Source organism: Archocentrus centrarchus, chromosome 14 (assembly GCF_007364275.1).
Source record: "Archocentrus centrarchus isolate MPI-CPG fArcCen1 chromosome 14, fArcCen1, whole genome shotgun sequence".
Taxonomy (NCBI): Eukaryota; Metazoa; Chordata; class Actinopteri; order Cichliformes; family Cichlidae; genus Archocentrus; species Archocentrus centrarchus.
This window is the reverse complement of record NC_044359.1, coordinates 15,594,607-15,605,580: the sequence shown is the minus strand read 5'-3', so window position 1 is coordinate 15,605,580 and position 10,974 is coordinate 15,594,607. Positions and strand designations below refer to the sequence as shown.

General features: G+C 38.9%; 1 protein-coding gene across 4 annotated transcripts in view; it reads left to right on the top strand.

Moving 5' to 3' along the window:
* The first annotated feature begins 315 nt into the window (after positions 1-315).
* The window catches only part of gabrg2 (gamma-aminobutyric acid type A receptor subunit gamma2), a 46,913-nt gene continuing 36,254 nt past the window's right edge, over positions 316-10,974 (top strand). For all 4 annotated transcript variants that reach the window (XR_004021004.1, XM_030746536.1, XM_030746535.1 and 1 more), the window contains exons 1-2: positions 316-766; positions 9,754-9,893. Coding sequence is in view for 3 of the 4 variants with exons in the window: in XM_030746536.1 (XP_030602396.1) it covers positions 651-766; positions 9,754-9,893 (256 nt within the window). In the remaining variant the exon portion in view is untranslated. The remainder of the gene's footprint in view (positions 767-9,753; positions 9,894-10,974) is intronic.

Sequence of the window (10,974 nt, the reverse complement as noted above, 5' to 3'; positions counted from 1 at the left end):
CTGGACTCATGCCTCTTGCACATTAAATAATTCTAAGCAGATGTGTATCCCACGGAACACACAAGCACATTAGCACACACTTCACCTAAAATAAATGATTCATATAATTATTTATAAAAGAACTCTAAGACGCGATATATATATATATATATATATATATATATATATATATATATATATATATATATATATATATATATATATATATATATATATATATATATATATATATATACCTTAACTTGGGGCTTCCGCTTAGTGAAACCACGCATGTGTTGATCCGTGCTGCAGCAACGTGCATCAGTTCCTCTCTGACCCCAGTGTTAATCTGCATTCAGACTGAGGCTTCACTGGCTTCCTTGGCTTCTCGATAGCGGAGCAGCTTATTTCTTGGGGCTTCGCTGTTTTGTGACAGTCTTGTAGGCCCCTGCCAGGCTGTCGAATCGGCAACACACACACGCACAAACACGGCTGATAAGAAACCAAGCTTTCGACTCGCGTCGATTTTGTTTTGGCTGATTTCACACCAGCGCGCGCTCGCCTCAAGTCTAGATACGCAGAACGGCTACTGCTAACGTGCGTAATGTATCGTAGAGAGGAAACACAGTAAATAGACGGACACGTCCATCTGCAAGAAAGAGGAAACGAAGATGGTGATGATGGCTTCGCCAAAATCAGCCTTCAAATGCTCGATACCAATGGCGAAGCCTTCCCTCCCGTTGAAGCTGCTTTTCTGGGTGTTTATTGTCGTTAATCACTCTACAAGGTAAGATATTAACGAGTATTTTCTCTCAAAACCACGATTCTCTGTCGGCCCATTGGTCAGCACGTTTCAGATTTTAACAGCATATATAGCGGTGCCTTCTTTCCAACGCTATCTTGCTATTAAGGGGATCCTGAGCGATTAGGTAGCTGAGGGGATGTAGTTTCGTTTTTTCGGGGCGGAAAAAACTGGACATTCAGTGTATATATGGTACGTTTAATTACGGTTCGAGTTGAAGTGGAATACTGTTGATAATATTAAAATTGCCTTAGCGATACATGCATGCACGTCGTATGAGTGCTATATTCTGTGTCTGAATATGTTTTGTTTGTTTGTTTTTTTTCACGTAAAATAAAAAGCCACGAAGAGCTACAGATTGCCATAAATCTTTGGCTTTGAAAAGTAAATACACCGATTAGCGTTTATATGACGATACAATTCGCCTAGTTTCTCCCCCTCTATCTGCCCCGCATTAGATATAGCATAGTGGCAGGCTAAGTTGAGTGAAGCTAAGGCTACATTTAGTCTCCGTTAAGCTGTCTTCAAGGATCAAGTATATTCTAAGAGTCAAAGCCTTGTTATGAACGCACTGTGTCAGATGAGGTCGAATTGGAATAGAGGCCACATGGAAACAATCGCTTGTATTCAAGACAACTTGAGTATAAAGAGGAGACTTTTCCTCCCACGTATTTGAAATAAAAAAGCATTTCAAAATGGCAGACAATCACACAGAGAATACAAGTGTGAAGGCACAATAAGGAGACGGACAGCACATATGCACTGATCCCTGCCCAGCACACGCACACAGGTAAACACCTGCCATTTCTGCTTCAACTCATTGGCAGAATGGTGTATGTTAAAAAAAAAAAAAAGAAAGAAAGAAAGGTAAAGAGCGGAAAGAAAGCCGTGTGGTTGCTCCTGTGAAGACTTCATTCCCGTATAGTGAGATAAGAACAGTGGAGAGGAAGCGGATGGTTAGGCTCCTCGCATTGCTTTCCTCTTGTGCTGCTGGAGGGTGAAAAATGGAGGCAGATAAATCAACCGACGTTCAATCACCGTCATGCTGGTCAAAACCTCGGGGCTCCTTGCCCAGATCTACATTGTTAGGCCTATGTATTTCTAATTGTCTGGACAAGTGGTGTTCACAATGCACTTGAGTAAATGCTGCACCCTTTCCACGGATTTACATCCAGAAATGAGATCTGTTTATGGAGTTCATAAGGATTTTAAACACAATGGACTAATACAGTTATACGGCAAGGTATGCTGTATTTTGATTCATCTTAATCATTGCGTGTCCATATGCAAACACCTGTATGGAGGTCATAGTTATAACACATTAAAGTTTTTGTGCAGATCCTATGTATGTATGGCACAATGACTAAAATTTAGCCACTGCATTCACTTACACTGGAAGTAATTTATGATTCATGTATGAAAGCTCGTTCATAAGACATCAAGGTCTTTGCATGCATTCAGTAATCTGTGCTACTTTGTGACTCATTGACATTTACTATGTGTAGTGATGGCTGACTGCATCACAATACATTAACCCAGTCATTTACTCCATTAGCACAGTCAATTACTGTCAGATGCTTTGATATATATTGTCTATAGGTAGGTAAGTAGGTGTCAGATGTATATCCAGGATCCACTAGAAGATTTTGAGGCCGTGGATCATGGGAAAAGGGCCTTGATATGAAGGACTCAGAATGCCTCAAGTCCGGTGGTGCTTGCATTATGCCTCATCCCAGATGACATTTTCTATTTTGCAAACTCATCTCAAGCGTGTTAGGTAGCAGATGAAATTCATTACATAATTTATTTATTTGTATTTTTAACTTTCTAACCTTAACTGGCCTAGGACATAAAAAATGAGAGAGTATTGTATAATATGATAGAAGATACTATAAAAAAATCTTTTATTTTGACTAAAAATTAAAGCGATTTCAACACTTAGAACACTGTCATTATGTGACAGTGTTTGACCTGAATGCATTTTTCAAATATTATGATTGAGGGATTTTTACAGTTTAACACCTCTAATGAGTAGCTGTCACATTAGAAATAAAGGTCAGTACTGAGAGTGCCATGAGTGGTTAAACAAATATATTTTCACTTGTGAATTTACTCAATTAACTGTTTAATGAAACATGGTCCTCTGGACTTATCTGCAGCACCAGTGTTCATTTTGTACAGAACAAAAGTAACATTACTTGTCAGGTGTCCTTTTTTTTCCTGTGACTGCACTTGAGGCCTGAAAAAGAATGCTTGGGTTAACAAAGAAAGCTGATAAACACTGTTCATACCCATTATCTATTTCTTGGATCTTTAGGTTTCGTCTAGCCAGCCAATGCAATGAAAGCCTGACTATGTTGAACTTGATTTCTATAGTTCCCAAACTCTTACGGAGTGTTAAAAGAAGCAGTAATGCAAAGCAATGGTAAACATAGTCCTTTCCTAACATTCATGAAACTGCTGCTAAGCATAGTCAAAATGAGCTTAAATCCACAAAATGCATTTTACTTCATTTTGTGTTTTATTACATTTTAGAAAAATGGGAAATGTAAGGTGAAATTTATTTAAGATGAGATTTATAACATCACACTGTGATATTTCTAAAGCTTTCTGGTTTTCATTTTGGAGCAAAAATAAAAACCTAATGCTTTTATTCAGACCTACGTCATTTCTAAGGCAACAAAAGTAATACAATGCAACACTGAACTGTAAGTTCAGAGAAATACCTGAAATACCTTTCCAACGGCATATATGCCTGCACAGTTATCTTCAGTTGGGAGGGCGGTTTTGATATTAAACTCTTATTAAATGTGGCTCAAGTTCATTGATGCTATCTGTTTCTTCATCTAGTGGCTCTGTAGAGTTCATTTTCTGACTACAAAAATCTCTCAAGCAACAGTATTCTGTGAATATAGGATGTAATGTATGTTCACTGTACTTTTTGAGCTGGTGTCGTATAGATGATATGGGAAGCATTTCACAACCTATTTTATGCTAATTGTATGAAGTAGTCCTTAGACTCCCTGTAATATGTTGCATTCCAGTTATCCCTATCCGCCACTGATTCTCATTAGTTTGTTGGTATTGCTAGCCAAAAGTCCTTTAAATTGGAAACCTATAATGAAGTGGGGTCAGCCAAGCTGTCATACAGCATCTGCCTCTTTTCACTTGGAAAGGGTCGTGTATTTTGAAAAAGTGCCATGTATTCCATAATTAGCATCAGGTCTGTTTGTGTCTTAGAATTTGTAAAATTCAGTTTAGAGCAAAGAGATGTTGCCATTTTTTTTACTTATGGTGAAGACAGTTTGACAGGTCAGTAAAAGATAACAGACAAAGCTCATAGCTGCCTCTTTACAACTGAGAGACTCTAGGTAGGTATTAAGGTCAGAGCAATTTTGAATAGAGGTGGGAGGGTTTAGGCTCGAACACAGTGATTCATGACCACTATATCATAATATACCCCGAGAGTGCCCTGTCAATTTTTTTTCTTCTTTTGTTTGGGTTGCAGTGACTTTCGGCTACTGTTGATGTACAACGTGAAAAAAAATTTCTTTAGAAACACTGTACAAAATTCACATGGAGCTCAAATCCCACCTTTAAAACATAAAACACAGAACTAGCCCTGGTGTTACTATTGATTGGCATACCTTTTAATACACCGAGTAACTCATGACATAATTGAGTAATTTTAGTTCAATAAGGAGAACTCATTGGAGGAAATGAACAAGATTTACTGATAAAACAGCTGTTTGGCGATTAGATGCCGATGGCCCATTGAGGCTGAAGGGAATCCCAGTAGAGACAGGAATTAGGCAGGACCACCTGGAGTCTAGATGCTGGTGGTGGAGACCAAGATGGAGGCTTGTAAGGAGTTCTTGGGTGGTGAAGGGGAGGTGGTGGGTTGCACAAATGGAAGGTAGAGTGACAGATAACCAGTTATATTTAAAGCATGCTGAGTGGAGGCTGATTGGCTAAAGAAAGGTAGGCAGAAAGATGATTGGACTAGAAGAGATGAGGTCAGCATTGAGTTTGACAGTGTGGGAAAGTGGAGGTGATGCTAAATAGAGAAGTGGCCAAACACCTGGAAAAGAATGTGGATGAATGATTTCAGATCTTGCTTATTGAACTTAAACCTAAACTTCAAATTGGTGTTATGATTTATGTCTGCCACATATGTAAAACACACATTTCAGTTGTATTATGTAATTGAACTCACTTTTAAAAAGTCCAGATGACTAGACATTAGGCCTTTAAGGCCTCAGTCGCACAGGTCTTGAGACTGCTTGGCAAAACCCTGGCAAATGTGTATTGGCAAGCGGTTGCTGGAGGCTGCTGGCTGTTGCTAGGTGAAATTGGTCACAAAAAGGGTACTGTACCAAAATTGTTGCGGTCACCTGTAGTTTGTGTGTAAAACACCAACTTGTATGCATACACGCAAGGTGGACTGCCAGCAAACACTTGCCAACCACTTGGGAAATATACATTTTTCCCTAGCAATTGGTGGTTGCTGGGGGTCACTGACTGATCTTGTGGCCTGCATGACTGAGATTTAACTTGATGCAAGTGAAACTATTACAGAAATGTCTTATTGTATTCAATCATTTATCAAAAAATATTAACACTGCATGTAGAATAGAATAGAATGCCTTTATTGTCATTATACAGTAAATATGTCAATATGAGCTAATCAGTTAAGTCCTGATAATTGGATGTTAATATTCCAGCATGTGAGTAACCTAACTTCAGTTATTCAGTCATTTGCATGCTGACTGAAGGAAACTTTTAGATCCATGTAAAATAGTTACACTTGTTTACTGGTAAAAGATCATTACTAACCAAATTCAGGTGTATTTAATTATTTTCTTTTATGAAGGGTAGAGCCTGTGAAGAGTATTGTAGTATGTGCAGAAGTGGTTTGTTGTATTGTTGTGTTGCTGCCAAAGGCGCAAGATTTCATGTTGAGCAATAAGAGCATGGAGGTTCATTAGATCATGTTCCTTTATTTGCTGCAGATTGAAACATATAAAGATAATGTCTCAGAGGAACTAGATGGTAAACAATTCCTTGGTGGCAGGGCACTTGGGGTGGACAAGATTCGCCCTGAGTTCTTGAGGGCTCTGGATGTTGTAGGGCTGTCTTGGCTGACACGCCTCTGGAACATTGCATGGAGATATGGGGCAGTGCTACTGGACTGGCAGACTGGAGTGGTGGTCGCCATCTTTAAGAAGGGGGACTGGAGGGTGTGCTCCAACTATTGGGGGATCACACTCCTCAGCCTCTCCAGTAAGGTCTGTGCCAGGGTGCTGGAAAGGAGGGTCTGTCCTTTAGTCGAACCTCAGATTCAAGAGGAACAATGTGGTTTTCAACCTAGTTGCGGAATGCTGGACCAGCTCTTTATCCTCTTGAGGATATTCAAGTGTGCATGGGAGTTTTCCCATCCATGTGTTTTGTGGACTTGGAGAATGCATTCGACTGCGTCCCTTGGGGTATCCTGTGGGAGATACTGCGGGAAAGAGATTAGGGCTGTATCTGCAGTGATGTAGACACTGCACTGGTCTGTTGTGGTGAAACGAGAGCTGAGCGTGAAAGCTTAGCTGTCTATTTATCATTCAATCTGCGTCCCTACCTTCACCTATGGTCATGAGCTTTGGGTAGTGAGCAAAATAACGAGATCGCGAATACAAACGGCAGAAATGAGCTTCCTCTGAAGGGTGGCTGGCCTCTCCCTTAGAGAGAGGGTGAGGAGTGCATCCATTCAGAAGGGGCTCAAAGTAGAGCCGCTGCTCCTCCACATCGAAAGGAGCCAGTTGAGGTGGTTTGGTCATCTAACTAGGATGCCTCCTGGGCGCCTCTTGGGTGAGGTGTTCTGGGCATGTCCTACCGGGAGGAGGCCCTGGGGCAGACCCAGGACACACTTGAGAGATAATATCTTTCGGCTGGCCTGGAAATGCCTTGGGTGATGAGCTGGAGGAGGTGGCTGGGAAGAGAGAGGTCTGGGCTCCTCTGCTTAGGCTGCTGCCCCCGTGACCCGGCCCCGGATAAGCGGAAGAAGATGGATGGATGGATGGATGGATGGATGGATGGATGGATGGATGGATGGATGGATGGATGGATGGATGGACGGATGGATGGATAGATAGGACTAGATGTAGCAGAGTGATGATAGTAACTGGATGAAATAGGAAGCTGTTTATACTTCTGATATTACTGACATTACCCTCCTGAGACCCTCTTGTGAATATGTGAAACTGCAGCAAAGGGTACTTCTTTACTGCTTTACAGGAAACCTGAGATGAGATTTGAATTGCAGTTCCAATACTCTTGTTACCATTGTCAATACAAGCACAAATATTGAAATGCACATGCATAAATATGAACACAAATACATACATGCAGCGCACGTGCACACACTGGCACACACCTCTCTGTGGACCTTCAGGTACAGAATTAATAGGCAAACCCTTAGATCTGCCTGTAGTGAAGAACACATGGCTCTTCCTTTGATCTGCCTCTATTTGGAACATTTCCATATACATAGAGATACTCTGTGAGATGAATATAGATGACAAAACTGCAGCAATCTGAAAAACTGCATATTTTCTGTTTCTCAAGGTCTATCTATCTATCTATCTATCTCTTTTTTCAGCAATGAAATTCAGTAAACTGTGTCTAAAAGTTTTGACTGCGGTAAGATAATTAAGAAGTAATGTTTTAGCCGGTTCTGTTTTGGTCGAGATGTATGGCTCTTAATGGTGTTTAATGTAGTCTAAGGATGACTGCTGGTCAAAACATTAGTCACACCCAACTTAAGAACACAAGAAAGCTATTAGGGCTTCTTTTGTTCATTATTTCTCATTCTTATTTTATTCAGACATTCCCCTATTACTCTAAAGCCTTGTTGAAAGCTCACAAATATTTCAAGGTTGCTCTTCTGGTCTGTGGGCCATCTCCTTGATCTAATCCAGTTGTTCATAGAGGTGCCCAAGTGATCCAGATCTGTGATGGCATAAGGATTAGAACCAAGAGAAAGTGTCCAAGCATTTTGAATTCTTCTGCTTCCTTATCTGCAACTCCCCATTTTTGTATCTGCCTTGTTTGCAATGACTGCATTTTGTGTCTAATTTTTTATTTAAATTTTTTACCATACATTATTTCAGCCATGATTTCCATGTAATAAATAAATCAAAAATGTACATATGCAAGGAAGATTTCACAGATATATGGATATGATTTCACACTTTACTGAATATTGCAAAGCTTCTTGCATTTTTTTTTTCAGTGAACATGCACATTTACAATGGTGGCTTCAATTTTTGTGTGAATGTTAAATTCAAGTCAGCCTTCCAAATGTTAATGTTTTTGTTTTTTTATTGGAAGCAATAAAAAAACAAAAAAAACAAACAATATTAGCAATATAGTGACAGTAATACACTCCAGTATATCACAAGTATATAGCAAATCTTTAAAAGATGGACACAAAAAGTACAATTAACTTGGTCTGAAAATAATATTAATAAAATACAAGGCTTGAGAAAAGTTTCAAACTTTTTTCAAAGCGCGTGGATTTGGAGCAGCTTCTGTTTTTCCCCTGTTCAATACCTGACGTATGACATGCATAGCTGCTTTTGTTTAGTCAGGGTGTATTTGTAGAGAAACTAGAGGTTTTCTTACAAGGAATCTTGCATGTGTGCCATTCTTGTTACTCCTTTCTTTCACTTTCTTCAACATTTGTATAGTTCTTCTGCAGTAGTTCCACAGATATTCATTAACATTCCCATTGGGTTGCTAATCTCAGGAAAACGCCACCACTAAACTGCACTTTTTTTTTATGTAAACTCTTCCTTCATGAACAAAACCCTTCTAGAGGGCAGTCCAACCACTGATTGCATAATGAACCGCTGTCTTGGTAAATCGCGCACTAATTACATACAGATTGTACTTGCACAAATTGAATGAAAAAAATGTAGTGCAAATTTAGCTTGTGCTTGCATGCCTATAAATCTGGCCCACAGTCTCTTTCACCAACATGGCTTTTCTCTGTTCTTGTCCTTATTTACATTTATGTGTCTTCAGCTTGCCCACTGGCAGTAAAAATTGTATCTTTTATTTTAAAATGCATATTAATGCCAGCTCTTTTGAAGTAGTTCTACTCTAACTGATTAATTGTCCCTTTTACATTATTTTGAGATTGCAGCAAGACTGAGAACATAATTATGGCAAAAAGCAGATTTGCATACATGAAACATCTGAAACAAATTCAGTTCTTTTTTTCAGATTGGCATATCAAATATCAGAAAGAAGACAGATTGCTTATACTCTGACTTATCTGATGTATTCTAAATACATCATAGGATTGATCTTAAAATACTAGCAGGTTGTTCATCAAAGAGTGCCCTAAACATATTAAAAAAGTTCAAAATATCTGTATCAAAAAGGTATGTCTGCAGAAATATATTTTTCCCAGATGCAGCATCCTAGGTGAGCTAACATTTTACAGTGAAAACAAAAATGTTCTAAGGTGATTATGTATCATCACTAAGTTTACTTATTTCTGTAACTCATTTTAGCATTTTCTTTTTCCTACAATGAGGCAAAAGCTAAGGAAGACCCTTCAGTGCTGGTGGCTTGCCTGTTAGTCTGTTTGTCAGTATATTACTTCAAATCTACCAACCTAAATATTGTGAAAAATTGAGAAATGGGGCATTTGCCTTCATGGAGGACATGCTTTCTAACTGCTCTTCTAGTTTAGTTACACAACTACTTTGGTCCACAAGACATACCAGAAAAAAATAAATAGAAAGTAATGATATCAGTCTTTTAAAAGACCGTTCTCTTCCCATCTTTCTCATCTCTAATGAGTTCTATAAAAAAGAAAAAGGAAAACATTCAGAAATCACTGGGAAAGAATCTGCTTGGTATACATTCAAAAGAATTTGCTGATTATATGCATTTTTTCACTCTCTTCCTTGCAGTTCCCTCCAAAGTGATGACGATGATGAGGTGTCTAACAAGACGTGGGTGCTGACTCCCAAAGTGTATGAGAGTGATGTCACACACATCCTAAACAGCCTACTAGATGGATATGACAACAAACTCAGACCTGACATTGGAGGTGGGCACTGATTTTTCACAGACGATCTGTTTAGTCACAGAATCATAAAGAAGGAGCCAAAGCATTACAACCATTTGGTGAGGAACGAAAATAATGTTGATTATCTCATGACACTGATGCATAATTAGGTTTGAACTTTGCTTGACAGTAAGTGAACAGTGTACATTTGTCAGACTCACAGAGAAAAAAAGAAAAGAAGAAAAAACAAAACAAAGGAACAACACACCAAGGCATACTTAACACATTTTTTTAGTTTGCTTGTTAATTTGAAAGTAATACATATTTGAAGTTTACAGTTTTTTTCCTGTAAATCAGCTCCATTACTCAAAAATCTATTATGGCATCAAAGAGTTTAGTGCTTGGGCTCAATTTGTTAGTTCACATCAGTTTTGCCATATGCTATTAGCTTGCACATATATAAAATACACACTCAATTCATAATAAACATAAAACGGATATAGATGTAGTTATCAGCGTTAACTTAGTTTTCAGTAAAACAAAGCCATAATTACCTTGTTCACTCATAAAAATAACCAAAAAAAACACACCTCTTTCAAATTCAGTAAAAACATTGTGAAAGTCACCAAAATGTCCTTGGTTAATAGTCTTGGAATTTCAGCAGTCTTTGTTTTTGTTTGATTGAGCAGAATCTAAAATTATCCAAGAAAACATAAAAATACTCTTGAAGCTTCACACTAACCGCCTTTTTCCCCAAGACCCTAACTACTCTTAAGAAATGCAGATGCATGCAGTACGGTCAGGGAAACTGTCACCATCCTGCAAATCTTTAGACAGCTACTTACTCCCTTCATTCTGACAGACAGCTGAGCAGGACTCCTTGTCTGCAGAGGCCTGTCACGTCCATCTGCGAGACCAGATGAGGGAGATACTCAATACCTTTGAATACTTGATTCATGTGTCAGTGGTTTCCTGGGAAACTCAGTTAAAATCAGACATAGCGCTGTAGTGACATAGTGTCGCATAATAAAGCTCTACATGGTACTATAACATTTGCTTGCCCACCCACTGCAGTATTCATGCTCATTAGACACTGTCCAGTGCTACATTCAAGCTAAAAATG